We start from the raw sequence: 22,914 nt of genomic DNA, 5'->3' as shown, positions 1-22,914 counted from the left end.
CGCCCTGTCGTAACTTTTAGGACACTTGACGATCAGGATTGTTTTGAAGAACTGATCTTACAACACACTTCAGATAAGCGTGGGCTGCTGCTGGTCAGTACGGTTTCTGCCGACTTTAAAGTAGACCGGAACTCAGAACTTCATCTCAACTCTAAAAAAGATAAGCAATAGCATAATAACCTTAAAGTGTATCAGAGACGTCGGCAATTAAAGATTTTTTTTTACTTACCCGGTGTTTCCACCAGCCCCATAAGTATGGATGCGTCCTTCGCGGGCGGGAGGCATGCCTCCGTTTAAAATGTACCAGAGCTGGTATAAAGATCAATAGAACAGATTGCAAGAGGACTTCAGCCACTATTGTGCAAGGACAACTGACTGTACAATATCTTTCCTGGCCCTCTTCTCCTGGGCTTTTAATAGCTAACTCACCTGAAAAGTTTGATTTTAGAGAGGTTTCCTCCATAGACCAGTAAAGAGCGAGCTTCCTCCCGAGAACTGATTCTATAGTGTGTTTTCCTGCAAATCCAAATGCCTGATAGACCTTGTTCTTCCCAGAATTTTTTTCCAGCCGGGTGGCATGAAAAAGGAGCCGGGTGGGGCGAGATGAGAATGCAGGGCCAGTGCTTCTGTGAGCAACTCTACTTACAGCATAGGTGGAGGTGAGCCGATGACAGCCGGGTGGTCACCAAAACTAGCCGAGTGGAGCACCCGGCTAAAAGTGCCTGGGGAGAACACTGCTTATATTAAGTGTGTACAGTGCGCCATTGGTCTGTATGTAGGAGTATCGACAAATGTGCGTAAGTTCACGATTATTAATTCAACTCTCGTTCCTGTAGCGGTGCAGTTTTCAGCACATAAGTTAAATGACCTTCAGATAACTGATATCCCAGGTACATTGAGGCACAAGTGACCAGCAACAAAACAGCCCTTCAATGAAAGGTCATTCAACACAAGTCTGTTGTAGCCATATCAAGGTTGCCATTTTAAAGGCATTCTCTTATAAGCCTTTCTACAAAAATTCCTTCCTTCTATTCATCCCTCCCTTTCATACCAACACTAAGGAGGGCTCAGCACCTCCAGTCCAAACCTCCACTTTCCCAGATGCAGGAGACTAGCAGAAGCCCCAGGTAAGTGAAACAGTGTAAGAATGGCAGCAATTTAAAGAGACACTAAAGCGAAAAAAAAATGATGATATTATGATTTGTATGTGTAGTACAGCTAAGAAATAAAACATTAAGATCAGATACATCAGTCTAATTGTTTCCAGTACAGGAAGAGTTGAGAAACTCCAGTTGTTATCTCTATGCAAACAAGCCATTAAGCTCTCCGACTAAGTTAGTGGTGGAGAGGGCTGTTATCTGACTTTTATTATCTCAACTGTAAGTGAACTGTTTACTTTTTCTCTGCTAGAGGAGAGGTCATTACTTCACAGACTGCTCTGAAAGACTCATTTTGAATGCTGAGTGTTGTGTAATCTGCACATATTATAGAATGATGCAATGTTAGAAAAAATACTATATACCTGAAAATAAAAGTATGAGAATATTTTCTTTGCTGCTAATCTTCTAGTAATTATTCATAGTACACAACCAATTCACTATATCATATTTTTTTCCCGCTTCAGTGTCTCTTTAAATATTACCCTTGAAAATCAATAGCTGAATTTTGATTGGGTGTTGTAGACTCCACCCCCTTCCTGAATATTAATCCCAGTCACCCAGTGACCAACTGCCAAGTTTGAGAATCATGTCATTAACCGTTTAAGAATGGCTGCAGTTTCCATTTAAAGAGAAAACGTAACCAAGAATTGAACTTCATGCCAATCAGTAGCTGGTACCCCCTTTTACATGAGAAATCTATTTATTTTCACAAACTGAACATCAGGGGGCTCTGTATGGCTGATATTGTGGTGAAATCCCTCCCACAGTGGTCCCTCCCACACCATGGCCCTGGCAGTTTCCTGTCTGTGAATCTCATTGCATTGTGGGAGATAACAGCTGTTTACAACTGCCAAAAAAGCAAGCAGCTTCTCCTTCCACTGACCTCACCTGCCAGCAGTAAAAATGTTGCCATGTGATAAATGTCATAATGTAAACCGGGGAGAGGAAAGCTTTTACAATGTGCAAACAAACTAATTTATACATAATTATTGTAAAAACAAAGCACATTTTTATTACATTATTTTCCTCTTTAACAATTTAAAATGAACAGCTGAAATTTGGCTGTCCTATGCTCTTCCCACTTTCCCTGAATTTTTAGCCGCGGTCACCAGACCAGCTGTGCCAAGTATGGGGACTGTAAGAATGGCAAGCCTTCTAAATTTTAAATGGGTGAAATCTGATGAGCTGTTTGTGGTTCCGCCCAGGTGTGCATTGGTGGGAGGGGGGGGAGAGACCCCCCCCCCCCCCCCCCAGAACCCCTGTTCCGTTGATATCGGTCAAAGCATTTTAGTTGTGTGCAGATTTAATATGCAAGGCGTATTGCTGTGCCATTCACGTTCTATAGCATAAGCTTGCAGTAAGTAATGAATGTTTGGACCAGTGCCTTATGCAGAACAGCTGCCATCCATGCAGTGCAATCCACAAGTTGACCTCATCAGAGCTTCCATTTTGTTCCCAGTGTAGGTGAGTGTTGTGCTGAGTGGGCGGATACGGTATATGAAGTGCTTTCTCTGCAGGATGATGACACAGTGTCTTTCCTCTGTGGCTCTGTGTATCAGCTTCCTGTTGGTGCTCTGCCTGGCTGAATAATACCCCTGCCTTTTATCACAGCCCTGACACAGCACATGCCACAAAAAGCAGGCATTTCTGTTTGTTTGTTAACCTTGATTGTGACAATCAGAGCCGAGCCGCTGCCTTCCTTCCTGTTCAGAGTCTGCATGCTGCGCTCACTGGGAGCTAAAAATATTCCATTATATCCCAGCTCCGTGCCACGCTCTCCTTCCTCCTTCAGCATGCTCTGTTTACTTATAACATTGCCTTTCATGTGGAGCTCCACCAGTTTTATCTACAGTAAATATCTACACTTCAGAGGTTCTCATGTAAAGTTGCATTCTGGGACAGTTTGATTAAAGTGTACCAGAGATGACATGTGACATGGTGAGATAGACATGTGTCTATACAGTGGCAAGCATACGGACACTTATGCTGTGCTCCTTTTTTCTTTTTCTTTTTTTTCCCTGCCTGAAAGAATTTATAATTAGCTATGGAACTAACAGTTTTTCTCCAGTCAGGACCCAGTCATCTCACTGATAACAAATTACAGCTTTAAAACACTTTCCTAAGCAGACACTTGGGCTTTTTACTGTGAGTGGAAAAGATAAAAAGGTCAGTAGTTCAAGCATTTTCACTCTGGGACTCTTGAGATGCTGCAGTTGAGCAGAGACAATAAAACATTAAATCTGCTTTGGAATTCTTTATACATATAGTAAAACCATGGGATGTCTAAAAGAGTCATTTTAGGAGTAGGACGACAGATCCAACTGTTTATCTCATTAGTTAATTTTCATCTCTGGTTCACTTTAAATGCCAAAGAAAACCTCAGCTCTGGCTATATTGAAAATCTAAAGTTGATTTAAGGTGCCCATGTACTTGCTTAATTATTCCTGGGACATTCGACCATTATGCCAGAGATCGATGCTGCCATGTGACCTCCCTATTGTAGTTTCAATTTCTGGCCGAAAATGATCAAACGGTCGATTGCACAGGCTGGAAAGCTCTTGTTCGAAACAGGGCTGTGGATTCAGTAAAAAAAATCATCCAAGTTGGAATAATCAGTTTAAGAAACACCCGACTCCAGGTACCCAAAATTGCTTTGACTCCCGACTCTACAGCCCTGGTCCGAAAAGGGGCAGTCTGGTGCACAGCAGTTGAGGATGTCAAGTTTGGGGTGACCGGACCCCCGGACAGTCTCTATTGCCCCCACTTCATCTATAATGTGCCCCTCCCAGGGCATGCAGTGTGTCTGCAGCGGAGCATAGGCTCACTTGTACTCTGGTGCGCTCCTCTTGTGTCCCAACAGGCATTACATGATCATGTAAGATACGCACCTCTGAGTCGCATGTTACAGGTGCTTTTGTGGCAATGAAGGGAACACAGGAGGACCGCGGCAGCTGACCGGTGAGCCTACACTCTGCTGCTGAGATTCTACAATGATGGCACAGGAAACAGGACAACGGAGGAGGATGGGGGAAGGTTCTATTGGATCTAGAGCCTTCCCTCTCCATAGGTATCTACCTTTCTCCCCAGGTCTTTTCAGTATCACTTTACTGCTTAATTAAAGGGGCACTACAGCGAAAAACTGTAAAACTTAAAATATGTGCAAAATACAAATAAGAAGTACATTTTTTCCAGAGTAAAATGAGCCATAAATTACTTTTCTCCTATGTTGCTGTGACTTACAGTAGGTTGTAGAAATCTGACAGAAGTGACAGTTTTTAGACTAGTCCATCTCTTTATAGGGGATTCTCAGGGATATATTTATTTTCAAAAGCACTTAGTTGGGCAGAGCAACTGCCATTCACTGACAAAGTGTGTAGGGAGCAGGGAAGCTGGCCAGCATCATTGTTTAAATTCTTTTTAGGGAATATCTTTATAAAGAATAAAAGCCTTGCTGAGAATCCCCTATGAATAGATGGACTAGTCCAAAACCTGGCACTTCTGTCAAATTTCTACTGCCTTCTGTAAGGGACAGCAACATAGGAGAAAAGTAATTTATGGCTCATTTTACTCTGGAAAAAAACATACTTGTTAGTTGTATATGTTTGCACATATATTAAAGAGACACTGAAGCGAAAAAAAAATATTATGATTTGTATGTGTAGCACAGCTAAGAAAAAAACCATTAAGATCAGATACATCAGTGTAATTGTTTCCAGTACAGGAAGAGTTGAGAAACTCCAGTTGTTATCTCTATGCAAAAAAAGCTATTAAGCTCTCCGACTAACTTAGGGCTGGTTCAGACGGACGTTTGCAGAGCGTTTACTGCCAGCGTTCGGGGCTTGGCGTTAAACGCTCCCATTCAAGTGAATGGGAGCGTTTGTACCAAGCTTTTACGCGCGTTTGCACAAACGCGGCGTTCGGGTCCCGATTTTTACTGGCGTTCAAGGAGCCCCTGGAAGCTACATGTTGCTTCCAGGGGCGGTTAACCGCGACGGGTAATGTCCCCCTAGGGGAAGAAAAAACGCGACCGCATCCGAACGCAATGCGAACGCTGCTGAAAGCCTGAGCGCATCACGAACGCAACGCCAACGAACGCAACGCCTCCAAACGTCCGTCTGAACCAGCCCTTAGTCCTGGAGAGGGCTGTTATCTGACTTTTTTATTATCTCAACTGTAATTGAACTGTTTACTTTTCCTCTGCTAGAGGAGAGTTCGTTACTTCACAGACTGCTCTGAGAGACTCATTTTGAATGCTGAGTGTTGTGTAATCTGCACATATTATAGAGTGACGCAATGTTAGAAAAAACACTATATACACCTGAAAATAAAAATATGAGAATATTTTCTTTGCTGCTAATCTTCTAGTAATTATTCATAGTACACAACCAATTCATTATATCATATTTTTTTTTTTTCGCTTCAGTGTCTCTTTAAATTTTACAGGTTTTCACTGTAGTGCCCCTTTAACCACTTGAGGACCACAGTCTTTTCGCCCCTTAAAGAGAACCCGAGGTGTGTTTAAAGAATGTTATCTGCAAACAGAGGCTGGATCTGCCTATACAGCCCAGCCTCTGTTGCTATCCCAAACCCCACTAAGGTCCCCCTGCACTCTGCAATCCCTCATAAATCACAGCCATGCTGTGAGGCTTTGTTTACATCTGTAGTGTCAGTCTCAGCTGCTCCCCCGCCTCCTGCATAGCTCCGGTCCCTGCCCCCGTCCCTTCCCTCCAATCAGCAGGGAGGGAAGGGATGCAGGCGGGGACTGGAGTTCTGCAGGAGGCGGGGAGAGCAGCAGACTGACACTATAGAGATAAACACAGCCAGCTCTGACAAGCTGTTTGTCAGCAGCGTGGCTGTGATTTATGAGGGATTGCAGAGTGCAGGGGGACCTTAGGGGGGTTTGGGATAGCAACAGAGGCTGGGCTGTATAGGCAGATCCAGCCTCTGTATGCAGATAATATTCTTCAAACCCACCTCGGGTTCTCTTTAAGGACCAGAGCCTTTTTCTCCATTCAGACCACTGCAGCTTTCACGGTTTATTGCTCGGTCATACAACCTACCACCTAAATGAATTTTACCTCCTTTTCTTGTCACTAATACAGCTTTCTTTCGGTGCTATTTGATTGCCGCTGCGAGTTTTACTTTTTATTATATTCATCAAAAAAGACATGAATTTTGTCAAAAAAATGATTTTTTTACCTTTCTGTGCTGACATTTTTCAAATAAAGTAAAATTTCCTATACATTTAAGCGCGAAAGTTATTCTGCTACATGTCTTTGATTAAAAAAAAAAACATTCAGTGTATATTTATTGGTTTGTGTAAAAGTTATAGCGTTTACAAGCTATGGTGCCAAAAGTGAATTTTCCCATTTTCAAGCATCTCTGACTTTTCTGCGCGCCTGTCAGGTTTCATGAGGGGCTAAAATTCCAGGATAGTACAAATACCCCCCAAATGACCCCATTTTGGAAAGACGACATCCCAAAGTATTCAGTGAGAGGCATGGTGAGTTCATAGATTTTATTTTTTGTCACAAGTTAGCGGAAAATGACACTTTGTGACAAAAAAAAAAGTTTCCATTTCTTCTAACTTGCGACAAAAAAAAATGAAATCTGCATGGACTCACTATGCTCCTCTCTGAATACCTTAAAGTGTCTACTTTCCAAAATGGGGTAATTTGTGGGGTGTGTTCACTGTCCTGGCATTTTGGGGGGTGCCTAATTGTAAGCACCCCTGTAAAGCCTAAAGGTACTCATTGGACTTTGGGCCCCTTAGCGCAGTTAGGGTGCAAAAAAGTGCCACACATGTGGTATCGCCGTACTCAGGAGAAGTAGTATAATGTGTTTTGGGGTGTATTTTTACACATACAGATGCTGGGTGGGAGAAATATCTCTGTAAATGACAATTATTTGATTTTTTTTTACACACAATTGTCCATTTACAGAGAGATTTCTCCCACCCAGCATGGGTATGTATAAAAATACACCCCAAAACACATTATACTACTTCTTCTGAGTACGGCGATACCACATGTGTGACACTTTTTTGCAGCCTAGGTGCGCTATGGGGCCCAACGTCCTATTCACAGGTCATTTTGAGGCATTTGTTTTCTAGACTACTCCTCACGGTTTAGGGCCCCTAAAATGCCAGGGCAGTATAGGAACCCCACAAGTGACCCCATTTTAGAAAGAAGACACCCCAAGGTACTCCGTTAGGGGTATGGTGAGTTCATAGAAGATTTTATTTTTTGTCACAAGTTAGTGAAAAATGACACTTTGTGAAAAAAACAATAAAAATCCAATTTCCGCTAACTTTTGACAAAAAATAAAATCTTCTATGAACTCATCATACACCTAACAGAATACCTTGGGGTGTCTTCTTTCTAAAATGGGGTCACTTGTGGGGTTCCTATACTGCCCTGGCATTTTACGGGCCCAAAACTGTGAGTAGTCTGGAAACCAAATTCCTCAAAATGATTGTTCAGGGGTATAAGCATCTGCAAATTTTGATGACAGGTGGTCTATGAGGGGGCAAATTTTGTGGAACCGGTCATAAGCAGGTTGGCCTCTTAGATGACAGGATGTATTGGGCCTGATCTGATGGATAGGAGTGCTAGGGGGGTGACAGGAGGTGATTGATGGGTGTCTCAGGGGGCGGTTAGAGGGGAAAATAGATGCAATCAATGCACTGGGGAGGTGATCAGAAGGGGGTCTGAGGGGGATCTGAGGGTTTGGCCGAGTGATCAGGAGCCCACACGGGGCAAATTAGGGCCTTATCTGATGGGTAGGTGTGCTAGGGGGTGACAGGAGGTGATTGATGGGTGTCTCAAGGTGTGATTAGAGGGGGGAAATAGATGCAAGCAATGCACTGGCGAGGTGATCAGGGCTGGGCTCTAAGGGCTTTCTGAGGTGTGGGCGGGTGATTGGGTGCCCGCAAGGGGCAGATTAGGGTCTAATCTGATGGGTAACAGTGACAGGTGGTGATAGGGGGTGATTGATGGGTAATTAGTGGGTGTTTAGAGGAGAGAAGAGATGTAAACACTGCACTTGGGAGGTGATCTGATGTCGGACCTGCGGGCGATCTGTTGGTGTGGGTGGGTGATCAGATTGTCCGCAAGGGGCAGGTTAGGGGCTGATTGATGGGTGGCAGTGACAGGGGGTGATTGACGGGTGATTGACAGGTGATCAGGGGGGATGGATGCATACAGTACACAGGGGGGGGGTCTGGGGAGAATCTGAGGGGTGGGGGGTGATCAGGAGGGGGCAGTGGGCAGGGGGGGGAATAAAAAAAAAATAGCGTTGACAGATAGTGACAGGGAGTGATTGATGGGTGATTAGGGGGGTGACTGGGTGCAAACAGTGGTCTGGGGGGTGGCCAGTCCCCGGCGGCTGATCGCGTCATGAATGATGCGATCGCCGCATAGCCACTCCCGCAGCCGCCCCCGCCGATGGGCGTATTGCGGTCGTTTGGGCCCGGACTTTGCCGCCGCCCATCGGCTGGGGGCGGTCGGGAAGTGGTTAAAGAGTAACTGTAACCAAGAATCGAACTTCCTAATCAGTAGCTGATACCCCCTTTCCTATGAGAAATATATTCCTTTTCTCAAACGGATCATCTGGGGGCTCTGTATGGCTGATTTTTATGGTGAAATCACTCCCACTATGTGATGTCAGCGCCGCACAGCTCTGGGGTCCTGACATCACACTGTGGGAGCCTTGTTGCATTGTGGGAAATAACAGCTGTTTACAACTGCCAAAAAAGCAAGCAGCATCTCCTTCCAGTGACATTACCTGCCAGCAGTAAAAAATTTCATGTGATAAACGTCTGAATGTAAATCTGGGAGAGGAAATAATTTTACAGTGAGCAAACACTGACTAAATCATAATACATAATTATTGTAAAAATGAAGCACTTTTTTTTTTTTTTACGTTATTTTCACTGGAGTTCATCTTTAAATTCTGCTTTGTGCAGCAATTCCATGTGCAGGCAGGTTGGAATTCTGGGAAGCTCTGCACACAAAACACTGAATAGCTCTCCTACACAAGCAAAGCTATCTGTCAAATGGATTCATTTGTGGGCAGAATGGTCACTCCATAGTGCACCTTGCTGTTCTGAGTCTGGGTTGTGAATGAAATGATTGCATGGAGCTTTGTATATTCTCCTCATGCTTGGATGGGCCACCTCAGGCTGCTCTGGCCTTTGCACACCGTAGCAGAGTTGATGAGAATTGATGTACTGTGTCCTCTCAGCATTGCTGGGCGTGAAGGTGTAAAGCCTCAAATCTTCGGAAGGCCTCTGTAAACAGAAGTCATTCATCCAGCCAGTTATAAATCTTTCCCTGTGGCAGCTGTGACAGCTGGCCAGTAGGATGAGGAATACGGAGTAGGGATAATAACAGCTTTTCCACATGGTTGCTCTTTCCATTTTACACACTTGTGGTGTTTTCACACAAAGTGCTGTTGGTATTAACAGGAGTTTTGGCATTGTCAATTCTGGCCTTGAAAAATTAATCGAGGTTAGTTTGTAACCGCCGTAGCATGTCCATCATGTTGATGGACATAAAGTGGTTCTCCGACTCACTACCGGATATAGCCAGCAAGAGGACCTGTCTTCATGACTGTTATTGCAACAATGGTAACGCCCGTAGTCTACTACATGAAAGTCACAACAGAGAGCATGTGGAAGGAGTCCTAAAACGGCTTACTCTTGAAAATGCGAATTGCCCCACTCTTATGGAGATCCTCCGCCTCAACACCTAACTCACAAGCAATATGCAGATCAGGTTCTTGTTGTAGGTCTATCTCTCAGGAACAGCTAAACATGCTTATTAACCTTTTGCATTCTAAAGTTCACAGCATAACTAAGGCAAACCCTGTGAGGAGGAAATAGATACTTAAAGATGAACTTTAGAACCCAGAATTGAACTTCATCCCAGTCAGTAGCTGATATCCCCTTTCCCATGAGAAATCTTTACCTTTCCTCTAATAGATCATCAGGAGGCCGATATTGTAGTGAAACGCCTCCCATAGTGTGATGTCATGACCATAGTCCTGACAGTTCGCTGTCTGTGAACACCTTTGCAATGTGGGAAATAATGTATTTTCCCAACTGCCAAGCAAGCAAGATCTCCCTCTGAGCATAGAACTCAGTAACAAACATTCCGTACAGATTAACTGGAAGAACCAAAGTTGTCATCACCAGTGATAAATTTCAGCATGAAAAGCAGGGAGAGGAAAGATTTTACAATGGGCAAACACTGACTAAATATTCTATTAATGAATATTGTGAAAAAAAAAATAAGGGATTTTAAAATGTACCTGAGATGGGTGATTAACAATAAAATACACATACCTGGGGCTTCCCCCAACCCCCTCTGGTCTGATCGCTCCCATGGCGTCATCCTATCCCTCTCTGTTCGCCCACAAATGGGCCCCGTAAAATCCATCAGGCGGCGCATGCACAGCCCGGTCAGGTGTGCTCTGTCTTGCGCCCATCACCTGGAGCATCCTGCGCAGGCGCAAACTGCTCCAGGCGACATGAATGCGGTGGGAGCGCCGGGCTGCGCATGCGCAGCTGGCCCTGGACCGGAGGTCTTTCCGGGTCAAATTGCAGGTGAACGGAGAGGGAGAAGAGGATGCCCACCACTGCTGAATGGCGCCTTCTTCTTCGTGGCTGTGCTCCCATTCGTGTGCAAGTGTGATTGGCCTCAATTCATAAAAGGCTTTGTGGTAAAAAAAAATCTGGGAGGGAAAGTTACCACATTTGGTGTTTTAGACCTTTGTGTGCTAATTCATAAGACAGGCTCGCAGAGACGTCGTCTCCCTGCACAGGCTCGCAGAGACGTCGTCTCCCTGCACAGGCTCGCAGAGACGTCGTCTCCCTGCACAGGCTCGCAGAGACGTCGTCTCCCTGCACAGGCTCGCAGAGACGTCGTCTCCCTGCACAGGCTCGCAGAGACGTCGTCTCCCTGCACATATATACATATTGTACCTGGGGCTTCCTCCAGCCTCCTTCAGGCTATATTGGTCCTTTGCTGTTATTGTCCGCCTCCTGGATCCTCCACTACTGCTCCCGCTAATTCAGGCAGCACAGCCCGGCCGCGAACCCCAGGCCTGCACAGGCGCAGTACACTCCCGGCCGCGCAACAGGGAAGCTCGCGCAGCCAGACTGCACTTACTGGCCGAATTACCAGGAGCCGTAATTCCATGAGGCAGAATAGGACAGCGAGAGACCGATCAGCCTGAAGGGGGCTGGAGGAAGCCCCAGGTATGTATACATTTTTTTTTTCTTGCCTTTGACCTAAAGTACACTTTCAACAGAACTTGAAAGTATTGTATTGATGCGATAGTTCCAAACTTAAAGGCCTTGTTCATATTATAAATCGCCAGCTCTATCGCAAGCGCTGAGCAACTTATACTGTGATTTTTACAGCTAACTGCTATTACTTCATTTAACTGCCTTATCTGTTTTGTTTTTTCTTCTCAGTATTCACATATAATTGTTTTTGTTAAAGAGGAACCGAGATGAAAAACTAACTATAACAAGTAACAAGTCTATATACCGTATATTCCGGCGTATAAGATGACACCCCCCCCCCAAATTTTACAGTTAAAATATATAGTTTGGGATATATTTGCCATAGAAGACTATCCCCCCTCTTCCAATGCAAAAAAAAAACAAAAACCCATACTGGTGCCATGTATGAACAGATACTGGTGCTGTACTGTATGTGGTACCCAGTATATAGGCGATGGACTGCGTGGATTGGTCAGCTCTCCTTGTCTACCTGTTTATCAGAGTGGTATGGAAGAATAGATTGTGCTGTGCCCATAAAACACGCCTCTTTCTCCCTTCTGGCCCGCCCTTACCTTCTTCTCTGCCTCTCAGATCTCGCACATGTGCATCTGCGCCGCTTCACCTACAGTCCTCAGCAGCGAGATCTGAGAGGCGGTAACAGGATATGGCATATCACCCGGAGTCAATGACACCCGGCGCATAAGATGACCCATGACTTTTCAGATGATTTGCAAGGGTTAAAAAGTAGTCTTATACGCCAGAATATACAGAATGTCTGCAGCAGAGCGTAGGCTCACCTGTCAGCTGCCGCGGTCCTCCCGTGTTCCCTCCATTGCCACAAAAGCACCTGTAACACGCGACTCATGTAATGCCCGTTTTTTTTGTTTTTTTTTCCACTGGCATAGTATAGCTAATCCTTCTGCTTTTAAAAAAGTTGGAAAAATGATGTAAGCCACTAGCTGGTGATTAGTTATCCGGCAGCTAGTAATTAGCTGTTGCCTTATCCATCGGCATCAAATAGCTTTCACTTTCTGGCATGGCTAAATTTGCATGTTAGGAAACGTATTTGCCCATCCATAACAATGCCTAAAGACAGTGTACCCTTCTGTCTGTCTGCACCGTAGGGCATAATGGATCTTATACAGCAAACTGAGGGTTGCTGTGTATGTTCACTGGACACACATATGTCAAACCTCTTCACCAATACCCCGAGCATGAGAGTAGGCCTGAGCAATAAATCGAATTTAAACCGAAACCGCTATCACCAAGATCACAATTTTCGGAATTGTCAAAGTGGCGATTTCTGCATGGGGGAAGTTTGGAGAAACAGCTTCAAACTTCTCCCAAGTCCTGGTGTGTGCCGCCTACAGCATTGGACGTACTTTCCAGCACGAGTCCAACGTTGTCCATCCTCTCTCGCTGTCTGCCGGCTCTTGTGCACGGCATACTTCCTGGTTCCTGTATGTCACATGACATACAGGAAGTATGCCGTGCATTAGAGCCTGCAGAACGCAAAATGGATAGATGGGCATCTCTGGACTCGTGCTGAAAGGTATGTCCAGAGTTGCTGCAGCTTGGGGGGCACAGATTGGGGGACAGAGGGGGCACAGATGGGAAACAATACTTGATTTGAAGGAAATAAGTGAATGGAATCGAAATCACAATTTCTGACAGAAATCGCTTAATTCAATTTTTTCTTACAACTGGTCAGGCATGCATGAGTGTTCATCTGTTGCTGTTCTATTGTGCCACGGGTTCTGATCACTGATGGTCTCTTGTGTTCTTCTTGCAGAGATTTCCTTCCCCGTGGATCTGGAATTGTCACACGTCGTCCCCTCATTCTTCAACTCATCTTTTCAAAAACAGGTAATGCTCTGCTTTCCCATTCTGATTGTCTGTTGAGGGAGGTGTCCAAAAAAGTCTGCAGCGTGATTTGACCTGCACCAACCAACCAACCAACACCAGTGTTATATTTTTCTTGGGCTAGCAAACTATTTATGATTAGCAGTGTATGGAAAGTATAGTGTGTATATTTTCACAATTGTTTGAAATGTTCTGCTTTTCAGACAAACTAAAATACTTACAGGTTTTTCTGTATATGTAGTATCATTATTAAAGCCCTAGTTCAGCTTCCCATTTTTTTATGAAATGACTAGAAATGTGCATTAATAATGCATAACGATGGTACTCTTAAGAATAAATTATACTAAAGGTACCTGGCTGGCTGGCTCTTGTTGCTCCATTTTCTTTTGAGATTTAATTGTATTCGACAGACAGCAGTCCATACTACTCCCCTGGGGTTTATTTTTATTTATTTATTTTTTTGAAAATCCGTGGTTTACTGCTAAATTAGGTGCATTGTTGTATGAAAACTTCAATGGAGATTATATAGCAAGCTGAGGGTTGCTGTGTTTTTTCACTGGACACACATGTCAAACCTCTTCACCAATACTCCGAGCATGAGTAGGTCTGAGCAATAAATCGAATTTAAACCGAAATCGCGATCACCAAGATCACAATTTCGTAACAAATCTGTCCACAAAACCTGTCCAACCTACATTTCCGATCTTACTCAGAGGTACACACCTAGCCGCTCACTCCGCTCTTCCAATGAACTTTTGTCACTAGTCTGAAGTCTTGGTTGAAGACAGGATATGTTTGTGGAGTGAATAGATGAGGAGTGTGGGCTGGTGCACCCCAGAGCAGTTTGTGAAAACGCTTGCGGTATGAAAAACGCTTGGGTAATGTATTTCAATGGGCTGGTGCACACCAGAGCAGTTTGTTTTTTCCACAAACGCAAACTCGGGGGCTGCAGCATTTTTTAGATTTCTGAGGCGGTTCTGATGTAAAGTATAGGAAAGTGGAAAACAGCTCTCAAACGCTAGATCAGAGCGGTTTTCCAGGTTTTTTTTGTTACAGAAGCTGTTCAGCAACAGCTTTACTATAACAATATATGAAATCTGCTACATAAAATCGCTCCAGAAAACACTAGGCATGTTTTGAAAATCTCTCTAAACATGCCTAGAATCGCTCTGAAAATCTGCTTCAAAAACCTCTAGCGTTTGGCGGATCTGCTAGAGGTTTTTTGTGCACTGGCCCTTAGAAAAGGTAGATTGAATGGGGGTAAGGAGTTACTAGGCAAGGAGAAGTACGCTTCACCTGGATACTTTTTTCTTGTTCTGGAACATACATTTCAATCTGAAGCTACCTATTTTTTTTTTTTTTTTTTTTTTAAGGTATTTCTTGACTAGGGATGTTCAGTGAGATGCAGATATTCCTGAGATGGTGATAATTTCTATATTTGTATAGCGCTTTTCTCCTGTCTCCTGAGGCAACCACTAGAGCGCACTCAGTAGGCAGTAGCAGTGTTAGGGAGTCTTGCCCAAGAACTCCTTAACCACCTGAGCGGTCTGGACGAGCTGAGCTCGTCCAACACCGCCGGAGGTCGCCGCTCAGGCCCTGCTGGGCCGATTTTAATCAAATAAAAAGCAGCACACGCAGCCGGCACTTTGCCAGCCGCGTGTGCTGCCTGATCGCCGCCGCTGTGCGGCGATTCGCCGCGAGCAGCGGCGAAAGAGGGCCCCCCTAGCCGCCTGAGCCCTGCGCAGCCGGAACAAAAAGTTCCGGCCAGCGCTAAGGGCTGGATCGGAGGCGGCTGACGTCAGGACGTCGGCTGACGTCGATGACGTCACTCCGCTCGTCGCTATGGCGACGATATAAGCAAAACAAGGAAGGCCGCTCATTGCGGCCTTCCTTGTTTATTATGGGCGCCGGAGGCGATCGGAAGATCGCCTCCGGAGCGCCCTCTAGTGGGCTTTCATGCAGCCAACTTTCAGTTGGCTGCATGAAATAGTTTTTTTTTTATTTGAAAAAAACCCTCCCGCAGCCACCCTGGCGATTTAATCAGAACGCCAGGGTGGTTAATAGGTGCCGGTTTACTGAATAGTTTACTGAATAGGAAGAGCCGAGATTTGAACCCAGAAGCAAAACCCTTAAATGGAACCCGAGGGGAGAGGGCTATGGATCCTTGCTGTCCTGCTGATCTTCTGCCTCTAATGCTGGGAATACACGGTACATTAAGATGGCTCGATTGATAATTTCCAACATGTCAGATTTTCCGCCTTATCGATTCCGCGCTCGATTTTTGCATAGGGAACAATGGGAAAAGATAAGGAAGACGAATGGAAGATAAGAGAATCGGGTGTGAAATCGAGTGCGGAAAATGATTGGGCACAAAATCGACCTCGGAAAACGTACCGTGTATTCCCAGTATAATACTTTAAGCCATAGACTCTGAACAACCATATAGCAGATCAGATGTCTGACAAACCTGACAAGATTAGCTGCATGGCAGGTGAGCAGGACAGCCAGGCAACTGGTATTGTTTAAAAGAAAATAAATACGCCAGCTTCCACAGGTCTCATACCCCGTGGTTTCTTTTAACCATTACACTCTCTGTCGAAGGCAGAGCCTTTACCCATTACACTATCCACCCAGCTACAAGGTGATGCAGGATTATGCCAATTTTTGCAGCTTCAAAATGGACCAATCGGATAAAGCCAAGGTGGGACTTGTTTGGTACATTTTCAAGCACCCAAAAATTAGCATAATTCTGAATTATTTGCATCTCCTTGACAATCCCTATTCTTGATACATAAGGCTTTTCACAGGAACCTTCTAGGTAGGCATTAGGTGACTACCACACTGTGTTAATTCCATTTTATACAGGTCCTTCTCAAAAAAATTAGCATATTGTGATGAAGTTCATTATTTTCTGTAATGTACTGATAAACATTAGACTTTCATATATTTTAGATTCATTACACACAACTGAAGTAGTTCAAGCCTTTTATTGTTTTAATATTGATGATTTTGGCATACAGCTCATGAAAACCCAAAATTCCGATCTCAAAAAATTAGCATATTTCATCCGACCAATAAAAGAAAAGTGTTTTTAAAACAAAAAAAGTCAACCTTCAAATAATGATGTTCAGTTATGCACTCAATACTTGGTCGGGAAACCTTTTGCAGAAATGACTGCTTCAATGCGGCGTGGCATGGAGGCAATCAGCCTGTGGCACTGCTCAGGTGTTATGGAGGCCCAGGATGCTTCGATAGCGGCCTTAAGCTCATCCAGAGTGTTGGGTCCTGCGTCTCTAAACTTTCTCTTCACAATATCCCACTGATTCTCTATGGGGTTCAGGTCAGGAGAGTTGGCAGGCCAATTGAGCATAGTAATACCATGGTCAGTAAACCATTTACCAGTGGTTTTGGCACTGTGAGCAGGTGCCAGGTCATGCTGAAAAATGAAATCTTCATCTCCATAAAGCTTTTCAGCAGATGGAAGCATGAAGTGCTCCAAAATCTCCTGATAGCTAGCTGCATTGACCCTGCCCTTGATAAAACACAGTGGACCAACACCAGCAGCTGACATGGCACCCCAGACCATCACTGACTGTGGGTACTCGACACTGGACTTCAGGCATTTTGGCATTTCCCTCTCCCCAGTCTTCCTCCAGACTCTGGCACCTTGATTTCCGAATGACATGTAAAAGTTGCTTTCATCCGAAAAAAGTACTTTGGACCACTGAGCAACAGTCCAGTGCTGCTTCTCTGTAGCCCAGGTCAGGCGCTTCTGCCACTGTGTCTGGTTCAAAAGTGGCTTGACCTGGGGAATGCGGCACCTGTAACCCATTTCCTGCACGCGCCTGTACACGGTGGCTCTGGATGTTTCTACTCCAGACTCGGTCCGCTGCTTCCGCAGGTCCCCCAAGGTCTGGAATCGGTCCTTCTCCACAATCTTCCTCAGGGTCCGGTCACCTCTTCTCGTTGTGCAGCGTTTTCTGCCACACTTTTTCCTTCCCACAGACTTCCCACTGAGGTGCCTTGATACAGCACTCTGGGAACAGCCTGTTCGTTCAGAAATTTCTTTGTGTCTTACCCTCTTGCTTGAGGGTGTCAATGATGGCCTTCTGGACAGCAGTCAGGTCGGCAGTCTTAAGGTGCGTACACACATGCGACTATAGTCGTTTGAAACGATCGTTCCCCGATCGTTTCAAACGACGATCGTTTAAAAAAAAGCAGCCAACGACCATTAAGTCTAATGACGGACGAGCTAGATCGTTAAAAACGAACGATCTAGCTTGGCAGATTTTTTCCAACGACGATCGTTTGCAAAAGTAGTACATCGTTGGAAACAGTCGTTCGTACTAGGCTTGACATGCGCATTTCGCTATATCTCCATGGAACTTTTCATTTTTATGCGCAAGCGCAATAGTTGCTTTACGTGATATAACGTTCGTTCTAACAATCAGATCGTTACACACCTTTTAAAACTAACTTTACTTAGGTCGTTCTTTCATCAATTAAAAGTTTGTTCGTCGTTGACAACGAACAATCGTTGTCGCATGTGTGTACGTAGCTTTACCCATAATTGCGGTTTTGAGTAATGAACCAGGCTGGGAGTTTTTAAAAGCCTCAGGAACCTTTTGCAGATGTTTAGAGTTAATTGGTTGATTCAGATGATTAGGTTAATAGCTCGTTTAGAGAACCTTTTCATGATATGCTAATTTTTTGAGATATGAATTTTGGGTTTTCATGAGCTGTATGCCAAAATCATCAATATTAAAACAATAAAAGGCTTGAACTACTTTAGTTGTGTGTAATGAATCTAAAATATATGAAAGTCTAATGTTTATCAGTACACTACAGAAAATAATGAACTTTATCACAATATGCTAATTTTTTAGAAGGACCTGTATATAGAGCACAGAATAACCCCTGTATGACTTTGTAAATCATTAGTTGTGAGAGTTTAGACAGTAATTCCTCCTGTTCTTTTGTACTTTTGGTCACATGACTGAAGCCTGGACAGCATCACCGTCCTGTGCTTTAGAAGCCGTATCTATATACAGATCAAGCCTTGCATTTATTACATAGAAACTTCTCTGTCAGGACATATAGAGAGAATGTTTTACTTTCATGGGTGGAATTCATGGCAATCGGCCAGTGTGTTACTCTCTGGGGGGAAGAGTATAAGACACCACTGAGCTGATAGCCGTTCCAGAGTGCCACATGTGGTGTCTATGAGAACCTGTGGCAGTCGCATACATGTAGAAAAAGGCACCTGGGAAAAAATATTCTACTACTGCATTTTGATAGTAATATTTACCGATATTTTTTACTATGGCTAAACCTAACCCTACTTTCGCACTTCCCTGGTGGTGTGTCACCCTAACCCACACCCCCACTCTAAACCCACGCTGGTTGCACCTAACCCCAATACCCCCCCCCCCCCCCGGTGGTGCCTAACTTTAAAGAGAACCTGAGGTGGGTTTCTGACATCAATATTAGGACACAGAGGCACATTCTGTATACGATGCCCATCCTCTGTGTCCTTAGTGTGCCCCCAGTCTCCCCCCCCCCCCCCGTGCTCTGATGTGCCCCAATATAAAAACCGCCAGGCTAGCGACACACAGATTGTCGCTAGTCTGCTGTTTACCTTTTGGCTGCCACTCACTGCCGCTCCGCCACCTCCTCTATAGCGTGGCTCCCCGTCTGTGTCGCTTCCCCGCTCCCCTGCGTTATACAGGAGGGGGGAGCGGCGGTGAGTGGCAGCCAAAAGGTAAAGCAGACTAGTGACAATTTGCGTGTCGCTAGCCTGGCGGTTTTTATATTGGGGGACATCAGAGCACTGGGGGAGACTGGGGGCACACTGTGAGGACACGGAGGCTGGGTATTGTATGCAGAATGTGCCTCTGTGTCCTAATATTGATGTCAGAAACCCACCTCCAGGTTCTCATTAAGACTCCCTGACCACACTCACTCACACTCCCGCATACTCACTCACTCACACTCACTCACTCACACACACACACTCACCCTCCTAAAGCTAACACCCCCTTCCACAAAGCTGCGATATGATGCGTAAATTTCGGTGCCCAGAGGCACACGATCAGCAGTGGTGCAATTTCCGCAGACGGGCTTATGGAAAAGTCATCCGCAAGCCAATTTTTTTTTTTCCGCAAGGCTGCCGCTTTTACCGGAAGGGTTCCTGCGTCCCTTTTTTCCTGCTTCAGTGACAATTGCCTAGACTGGTAGCATGCTGGGTGACGGTATAGCAGGCAATCCTGGCAACTGTATTAGCCTTGTATGTTTTTTGTGGGAAATGGGACTATTATGGCTTTGTGGCGGTTGTGGGACGACATGACTCAGCCTGTCATCAGGCCATTTCAGGACTGCAGAAACAGCTGTTGCCTAATCCTGCACTGGAGCAGAGTGAGCCCTGTACATTCTTTCACCTTTAGCTGTTGTCACACTTAGTAGTAAAAGGTACTTCCCACAGGTAGAACCTGTTTGACTGTTTTGGCTGCAGCGCTTATTGTGTTTGCATCATAAATTTAGCTACAGATTAAATCCAACACAAGCTCCACAGGGATGGCTGGCTGATCATTGTTACAGGATTCTTACACCGCACCCGTGAGCAGGAGCAATGGTACACTAGACAATCTTAAAGAGTACCTGTACTCAAAGGGGTATGCGGCCTACCATCCTCCTTCTCCTTATAAGGAAAATGCACATCACCTGGCTCTCATGCTTGTAGATTGGCCCTCAAGGTACTACTAAAGGCACATCTGGAATAAGCATGCAGTTGAGGTGACACACCCGATTTGCATGCTTGCTCTGAGTTAATGGTTCAGATAGTATAAAAGGCAGGATCAGCGCAATAACTAGACAAAGCGCATATTCTAAAGCAGGGCGTTGGAGTCGTGCAGTCGGAGCAATTTTGGGTACTTGGAGTCGGATGATTTTTGTACAGACTCCCCATCCCTGTTCTAAAGGCAGGCAGCAGTAGTGTCATACTTGTTCCTCACTGTTTGCTTTAAAAACATGCTGCTGTTGTCTCAGAGCAGGAGTCCATGAACCTGTGGTGACTCAATAAAGTTTTTTTTTTGTTTTTTTTTTTTTTTTTTTTTTTTTTTACACTGCTATTCCCAACACACCAATCCCCACCTCAACGGGTAATCTCTAACCTCTGCTTCGCATGATTGGGCTGGGGATTATAGAGAGGCAGTAGTTAAAGCGGACCTGATCTCAGAACGTCCTCTTTGCTCTAAAAGATAAGCAACAGCATAATGACCATTAAACAAAAACATTTCTTTGTAAGGCCTCTTGAACACTGCAAATAACAAATCCGATATGCGATTTAGATTTTCCCTGGATGCTATCAACACAAGAAGAAAATGCAGAAAAAAGGCAGCATGCAGGACCGATTAAAATTCGGAACCGCATGTAAAATCGGGTCAAAATCGCAAATCGGAATCGCATTGTGTGCAAGAGGCCTTACAGCAGCCATGTTGTTAACAGCCTGTGCTTTAAAATGAGCTTATCTGCCTGATCTGCCGTGGCAGTGATGACGGGTGGAGATCAAATTACAACTTGTGATTAGACACAAATAAGGGGGAATTAAACTGACTAAACTCTCTAAATACATACAGGGTGCATTTCTCTGTTTTACTTCTGGCCTGTGCAAGAGTTCAGGTCCACTTTAAATCTTTAACCTACAGGCCATGCACTTATCAGTATTTTCATTAATGTCATTGGTGATTTATATAGCCCCATCTCCTCTTCCATGGTGCTGTACAGAGTAATGCTGGGAATACACCATGAGGTTTTGTTTTTTTTTTTGTTTTTTTTTTGGCAGATATATGGGTCGATATGTAAATTCCAACAGGTCGGATCTGATTTTGATCGTTTTTGTGTACAATTTTTTTTTTTATAAAAGTGAATTGAAATCGTTAAGAAAAATCATTGGTAAATCGAATGGAAAAACAATCGGCCAGTAAGTTTGCCGAAAAAACTCATTGTCAATTTCCAGCATAAGAAACAGACAGAGGTACATAAAAAATACAGACAATGCTACATAACACAGAAGTGAATTGAATTGACACACATGCTGACCTCAAAGAATAGTTGGTTCAGGTAATACAATACCTTTAATGACTAACTGTACATGGTTTATTGCAAGCTTTTCAAACATTGAGTACCTGTAGCCTTTAAAGTGGACCTGAACTCTTGCACAGGACGCAAGGAAAACATAACAGAAATGCACCCTGTGTGTGTTTAAAGTGGATCCGAGGTGAACTTTTACTCATTGTATAATTGTGTTCCTTTCCTATTGTTTATCGGGCATTCCTCAAGCCAAATACTTTTTTGTTTTTATACTGTAATTCCCTATAAACTAAACAAGCCATACCCACAGCCTTTCAGAGAGCCTTGGCATTTTAGACAGTAGCAAGGGCTCATGGGAGCTCAGTCTGGCCAGGAGGAGGGGGAGGTGTTACTAGCCAGAGATTTCAGAGGCAGAGGGGAGGAGGAGGAGGGGGATTAGGTTTTTTTGCTCAAGATACAGATAAGCCCGCCTCTGTGTAATGTTTACAAACAACATGGCTGCTGTCATTGTATCACAGGAAAATATAATCATATTCTATTAAAGCCGTTTGCAGCTAGATTTGCTGTGTAAACTATCTAAACTTTAGATAAGATATATAGACAAGTTACTTGTTATAGTTAGTTTTTCATCTCGGATCCGCTTTAAAGAGTTTAGCCTGTGTAATTCCCCCTCAATTTGTGTCTAAGCACTAGCTGTAATTGATCCCCCCCCCCCTTTATCACATGACTGCCTATGGCAAATAAGCCCATTTGAAAGCACAGGCTGTAAACAATATGTCTGCGCCCATGAAAGCAGGAAGTAGACACACTGCAGATTTATTGCAGGATTTGTATCAGCTGTAACAATGAACTTTTTTAGTTTAAAGGTTATTATGCTGTTTATCTTTTAGAGCAGAGAGGAGTTCAGACCCACTTTAAAGGGTATCTAAAACTTAAAAAAAAACATATTTACCTTGGGAGGGGGAAGCTTATGGATCCTAATGAGGCTTCCCCGGTTCTTCTCAGCGCTGGCACCCCCTGAGTAAACATCAGCATTAATATTTGCCCCTGCACGCAGGCACACTAGCGGCTTTTCCCTACGAGCTCCAGCGGAAATAGCCAAGCCTGATTGGTCCACTCTACTGTGCAGGCCCAGGTGGCTCACACCTGCACAGTAGAGTGGACCCAATCAGGCTTGGCTATTTCTGCTGGAGCCCGAAGGGTAAAGCCGCTAGTGCACCTGGTGGGTTGTGGGTGGTACCACCTCTGGATTGCCTGTGCTCAGGAGGACTGGGGAAGCCTCCTTTAGGACCCCAGAGGTTTCCCCAACCCATGGCAAGTACCCCCTAAGGAACATTTTTTCCCCCTTCAGTTAGGGTGAGGCCTCTGGATGGTCCACAGACTTTTCCCGGTCTCCCTACGCCCCTCCAGCGTTGTGCTGGGACACTCTGATCTTTGACATTTAATGATGAAGATTGCTCGGGGCTGCACTGTGCAGGTGCAAGGTACGGCCTGCACTGTATCACAGAGCTC

The 22,914-nt window shown here is 44.6% G+C and overlaps 1 protein-coding gene across 4 annotated transcripts in view; it reads left to right on the top strand.

Moving 5' to 3' along the window:
* Positions 1-22,914, top strand: part of DNM2 (dynamin 2) — a 237,259-nt gene that overhangs the window by 60,862 nt on the left and 153,483 nt on the right. For all 4 annotated transcript variants that reach the window (XM_068274341.1, XM_068274342.1, XM_068274340.1 and 1 more), the window contains exon 2: positions 13,244-13,317. In XM_068274341.1, the coding sequence (XP_068130442.1) occupies positions 13,244-13,317 (74 nt within the window). The remainder of the gene's footprint in view (positions 1-13,243; positions 13,318-22,914) is intronic.

This window comes from Hyperolius riggenbachi, chromosome 3, assembly GCF_040937935.1.
Source record: "Hyperolius riggenbachi isolate aHypRig1 chromosome 3, aHypRig1.pri, whole genome shotgun sequence".
NCBI lineage: Eukaryota > Metazoa > Chordata > Amphibia > Anura > Hyperoliidae > Hyperolius > Hyperolius riggenbachi.
Note: the sequence above shows the minus strand (reverse complement) of the source record. Positions and strands in the feature narration are given on the sequence as shown.